This window comes from Plectropomus leopardus, chromosome 12 (genome assembly GCF_026936395.1).
Source record: "Plectropomus leopardus strain MGB_pleo_1.0 chromosome 12, ASM2693639v1, whole genome shotgun sequence".
Classification (NCBI taxonomy): Eukaryota; Metazoa; Chordata; class Actinopteri; order Perciformes; family Serranidae; genus Plectropomus; species Plectropomus leopardus.
This window is the reverse complement of record NC_142187.1, coordinates 6040978-6063824: the sequence shown is the minus strand read 5'-3', so window position 1 is coordinate 6063824 and position 22847 is coordinate 6040978. Positions and strand designations below refer to the sequence as shown.

Here is a 22847-nt window from a genome sequence, read left to right as displayed (position 1 = left end):
CAATTTGACATAGCCAACGAACTAAAACTTCCAGGTCCATCACGTGATGCCATGGGCCCAAAAATGCTTTTACCATAGACTAATATTGGGAAAGAGACATTTTCAAATCAGTGAATACATGAACACCACGACCCATACGATCGGGATTTGATTCATTCAGTCAAATAGCAGTTTGAAAGAAGAAGAGCAGCACGATTAAATCATTTTATCCCCATCTGAGTTAGCTGAGGGCTAAAACGGAAGTAGCCAGCTTGGCCAGTGGAAGTTAGCCACTCTGCGAGTTAAGTCTAGTACGGTTTGTACAGGAGCTCGATGGACCCAGTGATGCAGGGCATCAGTATCACTTTTTTTGGCTTCATGTGGCACTGAGCAACTTTCAGAAGAATGAACAAGACCCCCATCCATCGTGGATCCCACTTCACTTTATACATCTGCGCAGTCACATCAGAATTTCCCGGTTAAATTAAAACTCTCGGCACATATTGTGAAGTTCAACTATTTTTCGTTGATTTAATGTTTAGCTTTCTCCAGCCCGGTCTCACTTCCAACTCATCAAATACCAAAGCTTGAGGTGTGGCCCTTGGTGTCAGACACTGGTGCACAGCGTCACCAGTAGCATTAGTATGATAGGCACCGAGCGACAGTAGTTCCTGACAACGCAGGCAACTATCATAATATAAAAAGCAAGAAAGTCTGCAAAGGGTGGATGGTCAAGCAAAATCCAAAAATCCACCCTGAGTTATTTTAATAACAATGTAGTGTGCTAGTATTTGTAGCATGCTATGCTTTCGGCATATGTCACATGATGTTACAATAATAAAAAAAAAAAACGCGTCATTCATCATCATATTTAGTTCATGGTTGTACCATACATGGATGTTATCATGTTGGGTTATGCTGATTAGCATTTATATAATTATGTAAAGATTCTATAAGTTTTCCCCTTCAAAGTGAGTGCTTAAGTACAGTATTTTGACAATAAGAGATCTGCCTTCAGCTGTACGTTTTTTATTCTAAAAAACAACCTGCTGAGTTTCTTTCAGGGAATATGATGCCACTTGTGTCACGTGCTGCCTAATTTCTGACTGGAAATGACAACACCAGCCTCTGCTGTGTAGCACAGAGACGTCAGAACGACTCAGAGGTTAAAGATTAGCTTTCCCCCTCTTTATTTAGACAGGGATAAGTGGCAGTAAAAACCTCAGGGTTAAGGATTCTTTTTATAGCTAATTTAGACAGCGACTCTCCCTTAGGGACTCTGTGTCCTCGGAGAGACCTAAGCTGAAATGACAGGTTTTTACCCACAATGGAGGAATAAAAGGACTTCTGCAAACCACACTGTAAAAATAATACCTATTAAAGAAAGTTTTTTTTTAAAATTGTGGTAACAGTTTGCAATACTTTTATTGATGTACATCAAGATGATTTTAATTTAATTAAAATGAACACAAATTTATATATTTGGATATACTCTCTAAACGTAACAGTCAATTAAAATGGCAATGCAACTAAATAACTTTAATTTTATTATGTCTGCATCCACTCTATTTTTTTCAATTTTAAGACAAAACAATTTTCTTTATTTTTTTTTACATCTTATCATACGCTTTTACATATAAAAGTTATGCATAAGTAGCAAATGTGCAAATGACAAGTAGCTGGGTGAAGGTAAAAAAGAAAAGAGTGTGGAGTGACTATAATTTGAGCAAGTTTGATTTGAATTTACTTATTTTAAGAAATTATGTAAAATTATTAAAAGCTGCCCATAGGAAGATGCTTAAGATTTAATAAAGAATAGCTATTATGATTTCCTTTAAGTCTTGATTATTGGGAGAGTAATAAAATGTAAAGAAATGGTTACTCATATATATTAAACATTTTCACTTAGAAATTATGTCTCCAAACTAACTATAGCACTATGGCTTTTAAAAGTGCATATATCTCTGTGGATTCTTATTGGTGACCAAATTGAAAACAAGTGAAGAACACGTCCCAAAATGTCATTTAAATGTGAGTGACTGACTGAGCTGCAGAACATAAAGTGCACGAGGATGCATGGTTGATATGATACATTGACCGCACTTGAACAAAATGACCATGTGAGCAGTGGGATTTCTAGCTTAGTAAATATTGGAAAGCAAAAAGTGCAATAGCAATTTATCATTATCATTTCCAGGAGAAGCAGTATTAATATCTCAGCACTCACGCTCCGCTCGTTCTTACTTCTGCTCTAAAATTAAATTAGGGGCTCACTGAAGTGAGAGACAGAGAGCGCAGTGAGGATGAGCGATGGGGGCTTTGCTATCAGACGTAAAAATCAGTAGCCTCCCCCCTCTGGTGGATGTTGAAATATGATGAGCTAAAGTGGGAAATTGGAGTAAAAAAAAAAAAGGCTGCCGAGTTGCTTCTGAGTGAAGGGAAAATAGAAACTGCATCCTCAGCAGACGTGGCAGCCACTTTCAAACCACAGCAGCACCATTGGAACTGCATAAGAGGTGTCAGTACAGTAAGGTGGCTGCCCCTATCAGAATGGAAACTATTAATGATGGCTTTATGAATAATGCATGCACTAAAAACATGACAAAAATCCAAATTGTTGAATGACATTCTCCTTTCAGGCAGCCAGGCAGAATAAATGAATGCTGTAATAATTCAACAGGTTTTGCTTTTTTTTTTACTTTACCCTGAAACACCGCCAACAGAACAACCCAAGTTATCTAGTGAGGCAAATAAAAAGAAAAGAGGCAAATATATTTTTCATAGAATAATACACTTAGTACTGAGAAAGCCGTTGAAATATTCAGTATAATCCTGGATGTGTCAGCAGCCAGGAGCAGCCTTCAGAAGAAGTATTGCTTGACTAAATACCTATCCACAGTTATCTTATTCTGTGAAGTTTCCATGGCAGGCGCTGTCAGAACGTGTTGGTCTTGCTATGGATACAAAGCTTTGTGATGTATGACAGGCTATCAGAGAGACAGAGGAAAAGACAAGGAGACTGAAATGATGCGCATAGTTCTGAAAGCAGACCTCATTTCTGTGATAGAACTGTTTGAATCTGTATTTCTCTGGGAAAAATGACACAGCGGCACACACTCAGTTTTCCACGCACATGAGTACAGAAAATAATGGATGTGCACTTATGAGAATGAGCATATGGGCTTTAATGTAATGAACTACCACTGCTGCTTGATAAGGGGACACACAGTACTGTGGAAAAACACATGAAAATGATAAAAACCCACCTGGGTAGTGTGTCTGTGCAATATCTCATTTCATTGTTTGTTTGCACAATACCAAACAGAAAGTTATGACAGGTTAAAACATAAGGAATCAAGTATGAAATGGTGATTTAACCCTTTGATATATATATATATATATATGTGTGTGTGTGTGTGTGTGTGTGTGTGTGTGTATTTATATCTATCTATCTATCTATCTATCTATCTATTGATCTATCGATAAATAGATATAGATATCATGATCATAATAACATGATCAAAATTATTTCCCTGAATTCTTAGCATTTTTAAGCACTTTTTTCCAGATCATTTACTAGTTTGTTATTTGTTGTTTGTTATTTGTAAAAAAAAAAAAAAGAAAAAAAAAAGGAAAAAGTGTGATTTTCTTGTAGTTTTAATTTATTGTTAATTTTTGGGTATTGTCAGTTGTATTGACATGAACAAGTAAAAAAAAAAGTTTGTAGTGACTAAAGGCTGTCATTGTAAAATTTCTGGTAGATAGTCTACACATCCTCAATGGGCTCCTTTTACCTCAAGACACCAAGGCGGTATTTAAAGATTTATACACTCTGAGACTGTTTTGGAAGATTTGGGGGGAGAAAAACAAGATTTTTGTCTGCACAGAGGGCTGAAATGAAGAGAAAAAATGTCCTTACAACTGTCCTGGCTTTGGGTGGAAGATTTCTAAAACATCTCTTCTATGAATGACACTTTTTGTTACATTGTAGGGTTTTTACCTGTAATACAGTAATTGTATGACATACAAAAAAAGGCCAATTATTACTGTTTCTTTATTATTTCATTTCATTTTATGGTCTTGCTATTGTAAAGATATCATATGTACTTGTGGTTTCCAGTTCAGCTTACACTCAGCCATTTTACAAGGAGTCATGCTGTGTTAAACTTGTGTATTTATAGGCTCCAAAAGCTAACATTTGTAAAGTGGGGGATGCTGTAATATAAACATTACTCAACCTTCTAAACTGACTCTTGAGTATTTATTGCTGCAAAGGCACAACCCAAGCACCAGAATGGAATGTTGGCATTGTAACTCTCTGCAAACCATGGATATGTAGCATTTGTATGATATTATGTTGGGGATATACTTAAACTATGTGTCTTTACGTTTCACCAATGCTGTAGTTAACATGTGGTTGGGAAAAGATCCTGTTTTGGACTAAAAAACTCAATTTTGTTGGTTCAATTGCTGCTAAAAATGAAAACAACCTGTATTGGTGGCGCAATCATGACTGGCAATGCTGCAAATAGTTTTGGTGACATAATTGCAGCTGAAAATGCTGCTCATGTCTTTAAAAACAACAACAACAACAAAAAAAACTACTGGTTTAAGAGTCAAAACTGCAGTCGAGTCTTTTTAAAAAGAATTTGATTTGGTAGCACAATAATGACTAGAAATGCCCCGAATCTGGAATAAACAGCTCCTTTTGGTGACACACTTACTACTGGAACTGTTGCCGATGTCTTGCTGAGAGAAAAACCTCTTTTGGTGGTACAATCATTAGTGGCAATACCACAAATGTTTCCTAAAAAAATGGTTTTGGTGACATAATTGCTGCTGGAAATGCCAACAATGTTTTCCTAAAAAATGGCTATTTTTGCTGCTTGTAGGTATACGTGTCACACTATCTATCATTCCCTTCCATATCCCAATACAAAATCAATTTAATACAAGTAATCAAAGGTTACTAGAAATGTTGTTATGATGCATGCAAATTTAACATAATTGTGGATTTCAGAAACATAAAATGCCAAAACTTTATGGAAACTGGATTGTGGCATTGTATTGAAACTGTATTTTTGAGCAATGCTCTGTTAACAATTTGTTTTCTACCCAGGTGATGGCATATTCTATAATCTTTAATTGTCTCTCCCCCTGTCATTATATGATGTGTTCATCTATTTAAGGCTTTTCTATTTCAGGTTAAGTAAAGAAACATTCATTCCTCCAGGCTATGACACTAACGACTAGGTATTTGCATTGCTCTGTGAGGTGCTAACCTAACTTTAGCATCCCATTATTAGGCTCTGGGTTTGGCTGCTCCCTGGAAAGCCCAGCTTTAAGTCGACTGCTGAATACCTGTGCATTCCACTTCAGCTTTCAAGCTGTAACCGAGACAAACAAATGTTTATGCCGGTTTATTTTCACCTTGTTTGGATACATCTGTCTTCACAACAGACTATGTGTGCCTCCATATCTATTGGATATTAAAAATGATTAGGAGTGATTATAAAATTAACAGCGGACTTGAGGTAGCAATTAGAAGTCAGTGGGCGCCGTGTCTTGCTGCTCTGTGGTCCTCTTGTTTGGCTGCGCTGCTTTTTGAGCAGCTTTTTAGTTTGTGCCCTTTTGAAGTGACATTTTGCTAATTTGTGATTAAAGAGAACTTGACCCCGACCCATTTATTGCCTTTCAGGGTTTGCTCGGAGTAGTGCTCTAAGCAGCAACAACCACAATCGCTCTGTAATTGACTGTTTCAACAAGGCTTTAATTTGATATAATGGACCCAACTTGAACCTTTAAACACCACACTGCAAAATTGCCCTGTGATGATGGTCTTTATGTGTTCAAGAACTTTATTACCATAAAACTGCTGCTGACAAGAACAGATTTACAAATGTGTATTCTTTTGCAGACAATTTTTTATTCTTTATTTTCCAACACTTCATGGACAGGGTCTCAAATCAGTGATGGGATGTAACTATGTACTTTTTCTCGAGCAATTAAGTATAATGCTGAGGTACTTTTACCTTGAGTACCATTTTATGCTATTCTTTACTCTACTGTTTAGTGCATTTTATGCACATACATTTTTGGCAAGATTGTGTGTTTTTGTTTAATCTTTGAATTTCCTGCTCAGCTCCTACAATAATAAATAAACTGTGTAAACAAAATTGTCACACTCATACTGTTAAGTGCAAAAAATGTGCCAATCAAACAATTAAAACTGCAATCAGAGTATTAAAATATGCATTGTATTATTTCTGGGTGTTATTCTGGGCTTTTGCTTTGAAATTTGGAATTTTTACTATTTTCAACCTGATGACATAATTTTTTACCATGTTTGGCAGATGGAGAAAATATATGCTATTTCCACTAGCTGCACTGTCATAATCAATGTTGCTGAAAATAACTGAAATATCCTTGCTGTGATAATCAAAAAATAATAATTCTTAGCATTTAGTATATTGAAAATATTGTATTTTTTGTGTTGTTTTTTTTTTGTGTGTGTGTGTGTGTATGTGTGGGTTTTTTTTAACCTAAAAACATAGTGGTATCAAGACAAAAAACTGGCATTTAAAGAGTTAATAATCTGAAAATCGATGAATATTTAATATTTATGATTAGGACTGAAGTTGATTGAAAAAATGAATGAAAGTATGAAATAATACTGATGTGTAATATTTTTGAAAGCTTGATTTTGAAAAGGGCAATTTGTGCACAAAGCCATACGATTGTGTGTAATATTAAAGCGGGCCCTAAGGGTTAATGCCAGCACTTGCCCCCAAAATAAGTTCCCACCTGACCCCATTTTCCAAGTGCACCTCTACTGCATCCTGGACTTAACACCAATCATGACGACTGTGAGTCGTTTATAGAGTAACAAACAACCCAGAGAATTGTTTTCCCCTTCGTGTGAAATAACGATGGGTTCAGCCAGACCTTCCTCCAGCACTAACGCCATGTGAGATAAATCCGGCTATGCAGCTTTTAAGCACAAGATATACATGCCTGCCAAACTGAAATGTGACAGCCTGCCCGTTAATCACATGGCTGATAAAAAAAAAAAGAAATGAAACAAAGTACCCAAACTGTTATGATGAGCTTCAAACCCTGATGTGTCACGTTAATTACAACGTGATAAATAATTGATAGCCGAGGGTGCTGTTTTTCTCCGCCGAGAACGTGAGAGTTTATGCCACGGAGGCCTGGGCCCGGTTTCCTCCAGCATCAATAAACTACCAGTAATAACAAATTATATATATATATATATATATATATATATATATATATATATATATATATATATATATATATATATATATATTAGTGCTGGGCATAGATTAATTTTTTTGATCTAGATTAATCTCACTGCAATCCTGTAGTTAATCTAGATGAATCTAGATTAAAATTATAGATTTGAATTTTGCCAAAGACATTCAAAATAATATCTATCTATCTAAATAATGAAAATGCATCACAAACTGCTTGAGAAAGCTGTACTACTATAATATTTGATACAGAAAAATAATGTTTCATAAGATTTACTTTGGTGTTTAACTTTTTTTTATTTTGTTAAACACAGACATTTAGGAACACAGGTTCTGTCTCCATGTGGAAAAAGCTTTTTCCTGCTAACTGGAATGAACAGCAGAGGGCGCAGCCTCTGATAACATGACCCTAACTGAACTGTGGGCCTACATTAGAGGTCATGAAGAAGACCATTAACAGTCAGCAGCTTTGTCACTCAGGCAGACCAGCTTCCGCCTTCTTCACGCCTCCGCGTAATTCGACCAGGTATACATCCGCGCTTAAACAACAAAGTGAAATTGGTGCCTTGCTCACTGTATAGACCCAACTTAGTGAATAGTTTATCGCGCGATAAGAATCCCACGTTAACGCCGTTAACGGCCCAGCACTAATATATATGTATATATATATATAATGAATAGCCAGAAGTGCAGAGTGATTTACCTTGAGAGAGGACCCACTGATTGAGTTTGACGTGGTACAGCACAGAACGAAGACTCCAGTGCTGAACGAGGGGGTAGCCAGACACCTCGCTGTAGTTCACCATACCTGCAATAACACATAAAAAAACACATTTATTGATATGGAAGCAAGCCTTGGAGCTAAAATATAGCAAAGTTCAGGGGAGATCTCCACCACACCTGTAAAAAACAAACAGAAAAAATGTACTATAAATGTGTTTCTTTACTCCTATAGAGGAACAGATTCCAGTCTTCGCCGCTAGATCAAAGGACGGCTCTACATCTCATTCTTGTTTACTTTACCTGAAGTATCAGGAGGAATATTTGCTAAATATTAATATTATATTAGATGGCAGGCGAGAGTAGAAAGCAAAGTCTCCAGTGTTAGATCAAAGTGGAGCCCCATCTCCAGAAAACACACACAGGAAATGGCAACATTAACATAAAATCTATTCAGAAATAGCGATATAGTCGGCTGAAGTCTTCAGCATTTGATGAAAGCGAAGGCCGACATCTCACTTGAACATACGGCACATTTATATTAAACGCAAATATTTTCAACCAGACGCCTTCAACTTTTCTCTCTTAGGAAATTGTGTCAAATCGAAAACCAATTTTCAGCAATTTCTGCAGCATCCTCTTTGAAGCACAAGGTCCCTGCCTGATACTGAATATGATCACATATAGATGATGTATAAAAAAAAACCCAAGTCAAAGACTATATTTGTAATAAAAATGAAGTCTGAATCTCAGATTTGACACCTCATTACTGTCCATCTTGTCTACTAAAAGCAATAAAAACACAATGAAATGTGCATGTGATCCTCAGCGCTTTGTCAACATTTAACAGAGATCATGAAGCGATCAAAACAGCTGTGAGACAATACAATGGCATAACAACGTCTTGATTTACAATCTACAACCTCTCACAAAGAGGACAATTTTCTGTGATTAACACTATTCACATTTTATCCCATATAAAAATATCCCACTGACAACGAGAAGGGCGTGATTAATGCATAATGAGGAGTAATTACGTTGATGTCACAGCCTCGGCTCAATCAGACACAACAGCAACAACAAGAAAGAGACGTCAATGAGGCTGAATCTGAGAGATTTTGTTCATGCAGTCTTTAGTGAATATTTGGTTTGCTTTTTCTTGATAAATGATGACTAATTATCACAATTGTTTGGGATTAATTTTTGTCAACTTGATCTGGTTCAAATTTGATTTCATACTCTCTGAGCTCCAAAGCTGACATCAAATCTCATCTCTCCTTGTGTATTTATATTACTAATGTTCATTACATTCAGGAAGCAGATTTTTCATTTTTAGCCAGCACTGATTTCCAAGTTAGGCAGTAAAAATGACAAATTTTGCCACCAGCGGAATATATCAGCTGTAGTATTTAATTTTACAGGACACCATTCTGTGACTGGGAAGAGGCAACACTGTCAAGACAAACAAAGAGATTTTCTGGTTTCACTTTTTTGCATTGATTTACATGTGTGAAAGGGAGTAGGAAGAAGTATAAACAAACTTAATCCTTCCCCTTTATTACATAATTCAACTGTTATCAAAAAACTACCCTATATAAATTAAAGGCTTGTTGTATATGTACCAACGTACACATACACATACCTATATCTCAACATTCACAATTCTAACCATAATATATACTACTTATTACACACAGAAATAGACTCTCGTTTATCTTATCAACAGTTAAACTAAATTATTACCGGTAGTATCTACAATATATACATATGCACATATAGATAGCTAAATTGGGAATCACCAAGATGATCACACATCATCCAGAGGGGTACATGAAGGTGTGTACCAAATTTCATGGCAATTTGCTAAACAGCTGTTGAAACATGTCACTCAAAATCACATCAGTGTTTAACCGATTAATCTCCTGGAAACAATGGATGTCTGAACCAAAGTTTGTGCGAATACATTTAGCAGATATTGGAAGATTTTGCAGGATAAGTGAAAAGTTAACACTAGAGGACAAGTCAAAGGATAATCAAGGTCATTAGGGTTTTTCCCCAGGATCAGGGGGATATTCCAGTTCCAGAACTGCTGATCTGAAATAGTTCAATCAACTCTGAGCATGTTCACCCTGAGTTGAGCACAACCTCAATAAAAAGCCATTATCAATGTAGCTCTGATACCTTGATTCACCATGGCAACCACTGAGAAAAAGAAACCAAGCTACTTTACCCCACTTGAACTAGAGGTCCTCATGCTGCCTACGGCGAGTATGAACCCATATTTAGAAATAAAAGTAACACCGCTGCAGCAGCTAAGGAGAGAAAAGCAGCATGGGAGAAAATCGCTGCCCGTGTCATTTGTGTCAATGTGTATTGAATGCACGTGTCCACTGACTTAATATTAACTGCACTTTATTAAAATAATAGCATGCAGGTGAAAAAGTGGTGGATTGAATACATTTTGATTTTCATTTAGGTGCAATCCCACAGGGGGGGAAATGCACTTGGAAGCAACTGAAGATGAATTATAAAAATATCATTCAGAAAGGTAAGACATAATATTTCACTCAGCCATGATTGTAGGCCGACTTTACTTTGGTTTTATTTATATTTGATGTTAAACAAAGTAAATATAGTGGCTATTTCAACATGTAGTCATTTAAAACCCCAACAGAATGCTGTTTTACCACATATATGTCCTCTCGCCTAATATCCTGCTGAGTAAATTATCGTTTAATATAAATATAAGGCACTCACCATTAACACAATATTAACTTTCTTCATGGAACTGAGAATTACTATGATTTCTTTCATTTAGCTAAGTGATATTTTATTATTGATTTTGTTTACTGTTTTTTTTTGTATGGTAGTATTTTAGCTTTTTGGATGCTTTCTAAAATTAATTTATTATTGGAGATTTATTTTATTGTTTTATTATATTTTGGTGGGAGGAGACAGGTTGAAACTCGGTGTTTCTTATAGAAATATAGACATACAGATATGTTCACAGAGTCAGTTACCATAGTGATTGATTCAGTTTGTCTTAACTCTCTCTCTGGAACAGATATCACAGAGTCCCCCTCATCTCAGGGTTAACATACTCAGAGTTTTCACATAAACTGCTTTCTGGAATGTTTTTTACATGGACTAGAAAGGTTTCAGATTCAATAAAGATTTGATCAAATCCATCAAACTGAAACCATAGGTTAGTTTTTTGTTTTGTTTTTGCACACATTTAAGACAGTATGAGAAGGTGAAGGGCTTTATATTCAAAAACAAAGACTAACATCCACTCTTTGGTACACAGTAACTAAACTCTGGCAACAACATTCTAAATAAGTTAAAGTTGTTCTTGAGATCTTTAAAAAAACAGCTGAGAAAAGACCATTACAGTATTCTAACCGTGTAGAAATGAAAGGATTAATTTCCCTATAGGTTATGCCTACATCAATCCTCTGATTCTTGCTATGTGTTTTAGATGGCAGAATGCAGACTTTGGTATTGATTTGGCTGTTAAAGTTAAACTCTGAGTGAGAGTTTATATCAAGATTCCTGACTTGATTGGTGGTTTTCAGACACCAATTCTCTGGAGATGAACATTAATATTCAGCCCTCCGGTTTTGTCTTCATTTAGCTGGAGAAGGTTCAGACACATCCAATCATTCATTTGTTTAATCCCCTTGAGAAAAGAATCAATGAGACTATAGTCTTTTGTGACAGAACAAGGTATATGTGGCTGATTGAAGCATATGAAGAGTATCATTTGGGGTTAAAAAATTACTATGCTTGTGTAGAAAACTTTCGCAATGTTGTTCTTAAAATGGGATGGTTTGATAATGGTATAGTTGGTGATCACAGAATTGTCTAGACCATAGACTGTACAAAAGTGGATGTAGTTAACGTGATTACCATAAATGTTGACAACATGACAGCCCCCCCAAATTGTAGTTTTTCAATCTCGATCGCCCCTTGGTACCTGGCTGCAGCAGAGGTCTTAAAGCCCGCCCCACCATGTTAGTGAATGGGACACAGGCCAAACTAAAAACTCAACGTACACAACAACTAAATTTTGGTTTAGTTGGATGGTTAGATGGTTTCTGTCACTAAAGGAAGTTCTCTCATTACCCTGATGTTTGTTCAAGTGTTTATTTTCACGATAAGTCCAGTTTTAATGAGCTATTAATGGGGCTGATTGCGATTGGTCAGACGGCGCTTACTCCCGCACCATGTATATTGCTACTGTGGTGAATGCAGCCCTCAATGACATCACCCCTGAAAGATGGCAACACCCGTATCTTATATATCTCATATTTTAATCTCACTTCAGAATAGCGGGGGTAAATGGGGGCACGTCATCCATCTTTATATACAGCCTAAGGTGATCACCCCTTGGTTTATGGTCTTCCCCTTTAAAACCTCAAGTTTGTTATTGTGGCGGTCAGCATCTTGGTTTTTTAAGTGGACCATATTGAGAAAAGAGGGCGGTGCCGTTTGTGAGGACATGGTAGCAACTCGTCAATCAGTAGATAGCCACTTTATCCCTGCTTTATCATCTATTTACCTCCAAATGGGACCATAATTTACAGAAAGAGCATCATGCTTTGTTGAAGAAAACCCACAGCTAGGGACCTAATGAGACCATAATCTCATTAAGAAAATGTTTACTAAGGCAATAAATCAAATAAGAAGTAGAGTCATTTTCTCATAGATCTCTATACAATCAACCTTTCTGCAACCGGTGGATTCGCTGTAAATCGTCACCAAACAGTTAAAAACATTTTTAAATAATTTTGTTAAAGAAACATGACTGCTGTTGGATGGAATTAATTGCTGCAAGATTTTTTTCCAAAGTTCTGCAGTAAATAGCAATCTAATGAGCCTTTTTTTAAAAACCAAATTCCTCCCATGTGAGTGCAGATTGGAATCTAATTTTTTGAACAACACTGGACTTTTAATGGTTGAGTAAACACTTTGAATTTCTTACAGAATAACTCAATAAACTTTCTGTGTTTGTAAGTAAAAAACGAGTTCAGATGGTGCGGGAAGATTGCTCAGCCTAATGCTGATGGTGTTAGAGAAGAAAGATAGCCCAATTCCAACTTTTGCATGTTGAATTTATCTTCAAAAATGCCAAGGTGAATTTGATGTTTTTGGCCAGGAAATTTGTCTTTGTGTTTTTTTTGTTTGTTTGTTTTTTACCATAGGATGACTAAAACCTTGCAGGTGTAATGACATTGGTGACATTCCCATTTTTGTGGTTAAAATGGTCTAGAGGATCATTCACTGAAGGGTAAATCAAAATGAAGGGTAGGGAATTTAGAGTTACCCAAATCAGTTTCTCAATCACTGCAGATTCCAATAAGATTTCACAAAAAAAAAAAATGCAAACTATTCAGTTAAGCTAAAGCCAATACTGTCATACTGTAAATATTATTTAATGTAGCTTTAACACTGTGTTCCTGTGAAGCCCAGTTTATTGATTTTGCTTTTACCAATACTTTCTCGAGCTCAGATCAATAATGCCCATCTCCGTTGCCTGAGGAAGTCACCCATGTAGGAATGTTTTTCACTTTGATGCACTGCAGGGTCTATCAAATGTTGCACATGCATCTTGGTCTGGTGACAAGCAACCTGTTTAGTGGCAGATAAACAACAACACATGGTGTAAATGAAACTGCAATGGGACACATGAGGTAGAGGAAACATTCATCATGCATCACAGTGGGAAAGACCAAGCTGTTCTAGGACAGGTTAGCGTTAAAGGACCAATCAGCCTCTTTTTTTTACCAGATCAATTATAGATAGAGCATGGAGTGATAGAGCACAGATTCTTAGTGAACATGACATGGAGTGAATAAATTATCTCCTTGCCCTCTCCTTTGGTTATGGCGTTATACATAAAACGATTTCATCACTGCAAATGTGACATTATGAAACCTAAGCCGGTAAAAGTGTCTGTCTTCATTTGTTCCAATTAGAGGCAGGAGCCTCCTCATTTTTTAATAAGAATGCAGAATCAGGCCTTTAACATTAACATCACTTATGTGGGGCCATTAGCAACGCTGTGAAATATAAATCATCTTGTCTCCTATGGCAACTGACAGCCGTGTCATGCTGCAGCGATGGGATTATAGCCATACATCACCATGACTGCCCCCACCGATTTCGCAAGCACATCCAGAAGGTATCTGGATAATGCTTGTAACTAAGACACATTTCCCTGCAACCACAGACATGAAAGAAAGGAAAGAGAGAGGAAAAATGAAAGCAATGTGTGTAAAGATGAGAGATTTCTGAAAGGTGTATGAGATACAAAATGTGAGACATGAAAATACGACAATATAAAGATGAATACAGCTCTGCAAACCTATCTAAACTCACATAACATAAGCTTGTGGAAAGCCAAACGCACCTTCTCACAATATTAATGAAAGTGAGAAAAATTTGCCTCAGCATTTGGATCTGCTCCAAATTGTATTTTTTTTTTTTTTTGTCTGAGCAAGACCCTCTCACCAAATTTTATGCATATGCGGTCAGTAGTTTTTCCGTAATGCTGCAGACAGACAAAACAGACTGAAATCATAACCTCCTTGGTTGATGTAATTATGCCTTGAACAAAATAAATCAGTTTATTAAAGCAGTAGTGGGAAAATATTATATCTGTAGAATATATATATATATATATATTCTACAGATATAGTGAAAATATAGATATAATGAAAAAATTAGGGTAAAATGTCCGTAAAACTATATTACTATTTCTCTAAATCACACATTTAAATAGATGTAACTGAGAAAATTTTAAAAAATACTCTTTTAGCACTTTCTTTAGGTCATTTTCTTGGTTTTCATTGTTTTTTTGTTTTGTTTTACTTTTCTCATCATAGTATTTTCAGGTCATTTTCTTCTTTTTAGTAATTTCTTGCTAATTTTTGGACAATTTCTTCTCAAGTTGTTTGTTGCCGTCCTCCCATGAAATCCAGCCAATTTGCTAAGGTTTCAAAGGGTTAAGCTAGAGTGATGATACTGGTATCATATGAAACTATGGAATCAAGTGGTACCAACCCTTTCATGCTAGAATGTCAGTAAGAGGGCTGAATAATGCTCCAAAGTTAGCTTAAATTTTGGCGATGGTTCAATAGCATGACCATTTTACAGGGGTCCCTTGACTTCTGACCTCAAGATATCTGCATGAAAAGTTGTTCTGTGTGTACTCATGAGTCTTCCCTTAACAGACATGCTCACTTTATACTAGTCCTAGTGCATTCTTTTGCTATCCTTAAGACAATCTGGTAAGTTTTGAAATGCAAAACAATGGAAGTGAAAACGTGATTTGAAGTGCAACTTGTTGCAATTCTGTAATCAATCGCAAATCAAAAATTGAAACATTTGACAACCAAACTTTCTACCGCACTACACCCACCCTCTGTGTCACAGTGCAGATGGAGACAAGTACCTACTCATGGACGAAAGGCTCTTGCTTGTGACGCGGCAAGATGTGAACTATAATGGCATTCTCCTTGACTCAGCTGTAACATTACCTAACTCAGTGGTAGCCAACAGTTGATGTACGCTTCCTTCTGCGTGGTGATACTGTGGGTGGGTGTATGTAGTTTGGTAGACAGAAAATAGTTCCTACATGAAACAAGGTTTGTAGATTATTTTGAGTAACTAGGTCATGATTTCTGAAAAGAGACATTGCTGGTAAGTTTTTCAAACTGATTTTTTTGGCTCTTAGGTGCCAGAAGCCAAGTGCCATTTAGTTCCATTATACTGGAGAGATGGCAGACATCTCTACGGCCAATATCTCCAACACTCAGCAACTCACACCAAAACTATCTAGACTGATAAATAACACGACATGTAAAAGAAAAAATATGTATTTTTCATTTTTGGGTGAACTGCCTGTTTAAGTCCAAAAATCTGAAAGAGATAAATATTAGTTCAGTTACTTAAGACAAGGCTTAGATGGGGTTGGGAATGGTCCTGGTCAAAGTTAATGGAAGTTGGAACAATTATCTAAAAAACAACATTAAATTGAGGTAAAAATGTAACCCCGTATGACCCATTTTGAGCATAAACATGTCGACACAAATTAGATATGAAGCATGATGAGTACTGGGATGTGAGCAAGGCCACTAACAGTTCCTTTGCAAGCATGCTGTGAAAATGCAACATTTCGCAGAGGCCTGACACCACCTATGAACTTGATGAATAAGCCTCTAAATGTGATGTTCCTGCATTGTCCTCACCTTCAGCTACATCCATTTATCCCCTCTTATGGGAAATGGCTCCCCGGAACGATAGATATATTCCCCGGCACCGAGAGAGCGAGAGCACACCACTACATAACCTCCCCATCCCCATCCCCATCCCCATCCCCATCCCCCGCCTCCCTCAGTGAAAATGAATAACAAGCCCAAAACATATACAGTAGCGCAGCGTATTCTTCTTCTCGCTGAAAGGCCTTGTCTCCCTTTTAGCCCTGGGGTGCTCTGCTCTCATTGTCTGACAGAATGATTAATTTGACTGAACTTCACTTTGCAAACATCCCAAGTTCACAGGCTCTCTCCATGCAGTCGCTGCCAGAGCCTTTTAAGGGAAGCAGCTTGGTCGGGGCTGTGCTTATGTGCTGCAGCTGATTTCCTTTGTGAAAAAAAAGTTTAAAAAGCCTCAAAATTATTATTATTATTTTTTTGCTTTAGAGTAGTTTATAATGGAGCTAATATGTAATATTCAATAATATAATATGAACATGTAACACTGTCATGAGCCTAACTGTGTTTCTGTACAGCTCTGGTGCAGAACAACAATAACTTTGGCTGAAGGCTGAAGGCTGAGTGACAAAGACATCTATTCAAATACTGCAACAAACCATATTTTGAGGCACTCAAACTGTACTGTGATTCTGCATTGTGAATATGAGATGCATCATTCTCCTTTGCACTTTATATTTTATGATAAATTTATGTTTTAAGTGCCTCTGGAAACAGAATTACAAAGGGCAGAGACTAAAATCTCCCCCTCTGCATTGGGACAATCCTTCCAGACCCTCAATGGATAAACCAGCTTAAGTGACCATCAGAAGCTGGTATGACCAGCTAAACCACCAAAAATTATATGAAAACATACCATATGCCAGTCAAACAAGCTGATCAATGAGTTTAACCATCTTCAGCTGCACATACTTTTTTCCCAGTGGAGCCTGCCAGTCTGCAATGAGGGGAAGGTAAAACAAATGCAAGAACTTCACTGCTGGACTTCAGTCAAATTTCAGGCATCAATCAAAGGAGGGGTCTGCAACATTTTTATATAGATAGATAGATAGATAGATAGATAGATAGATATAGATAGATAGATAGATAGATAGATAGATATACTTTATTGATCTCAAAACTGAGAAATATGTCAAAATGCAAGACTGTTATGCATGAACAGCAAAAACAATAGCATCAGATTTGTGTTATAATCAAATTTATATAATTAAATAAGAACAATTAAGGCTTATCAAGTTAATTTTCCCTTATTTAACAAAATGAAGGTTGACAAGAGTAGAAGATATTTATACTTGAAAATATTCCAGATGGATATAGAAATGGCTGCCATTGCAACATTAAGTAACAAGTTGATGAATTTGATGCATTATTTCAACGAGAAAATTTACTACGTATTTTAGTGGGAACACACCCCCTGTCAAAAAAAAAAATTTAAAAAATGACACACTGATTACCACAATAAATTATTTCTATTAGTTTTATAGTATTGGTAGTAGTAGTAGTATGTCTACTACTATAGATTGTATGTTCCCTATCTATTAATGTCTTTGCAATTTTTAAAGCTCTGGCACTAGTGGAGCAATGGGAGGGGATAAATTTGCCTCACAGTTTGGGGGCAAGTTGTACCGGGGAGACCATAGATTTTTCACAGACATTTGGAGGAAAGAATTACTTTTTTTTTCTGCAAAAGGAAAATAACTTCTGTTTTAAGACCTCTGGGACCAGGGTGAATTAATAGTGTAATAAGGTGAGTGTACACATCATTTACTAAAAAAAGGTGGATTTCAGAGTAAGTAACTCTTTGAACTACCCAACAGTCTGGCCTGTGAAGTTCTTTGACAAACAGCAACATAAAAATACCCTAAGCGACCAGAAACACCTGTGTGATGCAACGTGAAGCAATGCAATACAACAGCCATGTAATAAACACTGCCTTAAAAAGATACTTTAGTGGTTTATTTGTTGCCTTGTGGCTGTACATGTGTGGTGGTGTTTTATTGGATGCATTATATTGAATGGTTATTCTACCATGTTTAACACTGTGAACAATAAAATGAAAGATGGGACACACCTCAGATACTTGAATCAAAACCTCTTTTACAAAGTGACAAAAGAACTATATAAATAATCAGAAGTAGTTTCTATTCACTATTCATGCCAATCATGTCAAATGATTATGATGGATGTTATTGATCTGTCTGATGTTGAATTAGTTTTTGTTTAGTTGGACCACAGATTGTGTCTCCAACCCTTTTTGAGAATTATAAAGTTTTGAATTTGACAAAATTTTACTGTTACTGTTTTTCTTTACTGATCAGTATTGCTATCTTTTACCCAATGAACTATTGATGTTTTTGCTTAATTTGTTAAATAAGAACTAGGGAGACATGTTTAATTCAGGTGTTGTTGCTCCTTATTCCCAATTATTTTCAGTTTTTCAACTAAAAATTGGTTTGGCTCCTCAGACCTCAATACCTGACCCTATTGGCTATTGGACTGGATAGCTTCTGGGGGCAATGGCCACTCTTTCGGGGGTTCTGGTATAGCTGGGGGATATCCAGGCCAAGACTTGAACAGGTCCAGACAGCATTTCAATTAATCTCTCTTGCAGATAAATTGGAAAAAAAAGTTAATATAAAGCTAAGTCATCAAATGGCAGCCAACGGGTTCAAAGATAGCCCTTCGGCCAATGTATTACCCCTCTTTTGCATTAAACATGGACTGTGTACCTTCATGCAACCGAAGCTCACTCACATATGTTGGGTAAAACTACTCCAACTACAAACGGAAACCAGGATGCTTCTGATCTGATCCATTAGTTTATAGAGATTGAGCAAACCTAAAAATCATGTCAGGGTAGGTTTATTGCTCTGACTGACTTCCTTAACAAAAACAAGAAGGTCCTTTTTACTATTTGGAATGCAAAAAAGTGTGAAGCTCAATATCTCAAAACTGCTCAGGACGCAGATAGAACCTATTTTAATTCTAAGGTGGGCACATATTTATTGTATGGTACATAGGTTTTCAGAGTGAACATACTGTTTTTTATATCTACAATGAAAATGACATGAATTATACTTTTAAAATTGATCCTTTTTATATAGTTCTACACTTGAGCTCAGAGTGACTCAGAAAAACTTTTCCTCAGTTGTAGAATTTGATAAAGAATGGGCTACACTGGTCACAGCTCTACTAATGCAGATTAAATGCATGGCGGGGGAGTCTAATAAGGCTAACTGCGTGAATAATGGCGATGTTAAATGTAAAACTCATGAAGGGCACGGAGCTGCATGTTATACATGAGAGCTGAAAATTTTAAAAGCTGTTTTATTTCCTGCTGTGAATGTGTTGTCGCAGAATGAAGGCAGAGCTGTCTTCAAGCTTTATTTTCTGGACTCATATAGGCAGGACAATGCTGAGCCTTGAGTGCATAGCAGTTACATAAATCAAAGCAAAATCGGATCAATATTCCGGCTCTGTGAGAGACTATGAAGTAGTCCATTGGGATGTAAACTCTCCAGTCTTTCTATGAATCCCCCAATGAGGACCAGAGTTCAATTCTCAACTATTGGAGTTTTTTGCTTAGCAATCTGTCTTTGTTAGCCTGTCTGCTTTTTCATTGTTCAAATGGAAAGATAAAACACCAAGTTAAGCTGCATGAAAGTAGGATAGTTTTTTTTCCCCCTCATTCTCTTCATGCGCCTGAATTTTCTAATTTTCCAGCACCTTGTCACACAGAATGACTTTGTTGTGCAATTACATACAAGGTCCCGGAGGGGGGCAAGTCCTCTCCACAAAATCTCTCAAATCTCTGAAAAGTTGAACTAAATTGCTTATTCAAAATAAACAACATGTTCTTACTCCCAATTCGGCAAATGTGGCAGCTTGGTCAGTGGCGTTCGTTCAATCTATATATTGTAGGCATCCCTAGTGTCACTTTTGGACACTCAAGAAAGGCCTGTCAATTTCCTTTCATTCCATGCATATTTGCCCTTTCAAAGTAAACCTCCTTGTCTGCAAGAAATATAGATTTCGTCACTGAAACTACTTTAGGTAAAGGCAAATACAGTACTTTGTTACAACTGGAAGTAAGGGGTGCCCAGTTGCTCACCTGGTAGAGCAAACGCCCCATGTACAAAGGTCTATGTCCTTACCAGAGCGGCCATGGGTTAAATTCCATCTGCAGCCCTTTGCTGGATGCCATCCCCTCGCTCTCCCCCTTTCTCTCTAATATCTGTCCTCTCAAATAAGACAAAAAAGTCACACAAAAAAATACTTTTTAAAAACATAAAATGAGAAGTAAGATTATGGTTTGGGTAAAAAATAACTATTTATAATCAGTTCATCCTTGACTCCAAGTACAAGTTTGTGCCAAATCTAAGGAACTTCACTCAAGGTGCTTTTGAGATACTGCATTCATAAGAATTTGACTGATGCGGTCACAGTGACCTTGACCTTTGACCACCATAATTTAATTTGTTTATCATTGAGTCCAAGTGGATGTTTGCCAAATTTGAAACAGTTCACTTAGGGCGTTCTCAAGAGATGACGTTCACGAGAATGTGACAGACGAGGTCACAGTGACCTTGACCTTTGACCACCAAAATCTAATCACTTCATTCCTGCATCTATGTGGACATTTGTACCAAATATGCTGAAAATCCCTCATTTTTTTATTTTTTTGAGAAATTGGATTAATGAGACTGGGACAGACATCAAGAGAGCACAATGCCTCCGGCCACAGCTATCCCCAGCACAGAGGCAAAAAATTGTGTAGTAAGGTTGGGAAATATGGTATACACTGTGGTGTACACCATGTAGCAAATCAGGGCTGGATTCTTACATGATCTCACAATTCTCACATGATTTTGGGATCCCATGAATCCAGCTGCCTCGCAAGATGATTTTGGCAAACATGGAGAGTGAAGTTATGGACACATAAAACTGAAACACTCAAAATTATTGTTCTCAGTACCTTCAAGCTTCCATTTTGAAATTTTTTTAGTTTTTCTGTTGTGAGTCTTTTGTTTTTCATTCAAGTAGTTTCTCATCTGAGGAAGTTTTTTTTTCCTTGTATGAACGTTCCAAACGAAAGAAGAAAATATTCAAATATGATAAAGTATGGTACGGTTACTCGAAACCTTTTCTTGACTGAATTTACAGAACAATCAATGGTGCCATATATTGTTACAGTGATATAAAATTACAAATACTGAGGTAGAAGATGTTGGCCATACAACCAAAAGTTCCAAATCCTAGGAAAGCAAAAGAATGATTCATCCTGTTTTTCCTATGAATGGCTAATACTTGTTTCCTTCATTGGTTGGATTTGTTAGGTTTAAGCAGGAGGAGTGGGACTGGTTAGGGACTGGTTAGGGTTAGGGTAAAAATATCAGGGTAATGTCAGGTTTATAATTGGAGACAGAGTAAGATGAGTTTTTCCTTTGCTATCCTATGATTTGCACATTTTCCACCCCTACTGCTTAGTCTGCAGAGCATTTATGTAGAGGAGTTAAAAGTACACTCCCCTCTAAAGAGCCATGGAGTAGAAGTATAAAATGACATAGCATTGAGTGCTTAATAAAGAACAAGCACCTCAAAATTGTACTGAACTTCAATACTTGAGCAAATGCACTTGGTTAAATTTCGTATGTTACATCCTCTATCTATAGACTTTCTACTGAAAAAAAGATGAATGTTCTGAATTTTAACCCCACTCGACTAAACCATGACCTACAGTTTGGGTGTTGCCACAACACTATTAGTATGGCAGTGAGCATGATAATGGCAGTGAGTTTAGGTGTCAGTCCAGGTGTCAGTGTTCTGTCTGGTCACAGCCAATAGCGTGGTCACAGCCAAAGTGCTGATACATTTTTAACAACTGCTGCTAAATAGGCCAGTCAGGTTATGAGCATGCCAGGTAACGAGACTCCGCAAAACACACTGAGAAGCAGAGTTGCTGGATGTGAACCAAAATGCCAGCAAAAAAAAACAACTTAAATATCACTTGTGATTTCCATTGAGAAAAAGTTAAATAAAAAAAAAAAGAAAAGAAAAAAACTCCGACCATCTTTGCTCCAGCTCCAATTAGGCTGCTCGGGGAATGTACATTGAGTTCTCTTGTTAACATTTGTGACTCTGTCCCATCGGGAAGCTGGGTAGAGAAAATCCGACAAGTGCAGGGGCTTGCTGATGCTAGACACTGAGAGCACAGAGCTGATGGAAACAGTAGCCTGTCTGAACACCCAACAGTCCCCTGGTAACTTTGCCACACGGCTGGAAGTGGTTTGTTATTGTAGTCGCTTCTCTAAGGAAGATTCATAGGAATGAGCTCAGGTAGGAAAGTAATCTTATGGCTCATAGAACCCCATTAACTAGCCTGGCCTGTGCTCCATTTCACTCTCGGATAAGTCTGGGAATGAATGATTTAGTGGGGAAAGAGAGAGGGAAAAGTGAGTGAGTGAGTGAGTGAGTGAGGAAAAAGCAAAGGACGGGAGGGCGGGGAACAGTAGGAGTTATCCAGCAGGCTCTTTCTCTAATCTAATGGGAAACTAAATGTAATACAGCGCAGCACAGATTTCCTCCCCAGACAATCCTG

At 37.0% G+C, this 22847-nt stretch overlaps 1 protein-coding gene across 2 annotated transcripts in view; it reads right to left on the bottom strand.

Annotated features, from left to right (window-relative positions):
* Positions 1 to 22847, bottom strand: part of astn1 (astrotactin 1) — a 513900-nt gene that overhangs the window by 215191 nt on the left and 275862 nt on the right. For both annotated transcript variants that reach the window (XM_088085587.1, XM_042497522.2), the window contains exon 18: positions 7957 to 8061. In XM_088085587.1, the coding sequence (XP_087941713.1) occupies positions 7957 to 8061 (105 nt within the window). The remainder of the gene's footprint in view (positions 1 to 7956; positions 8062 to 22847) is intronic.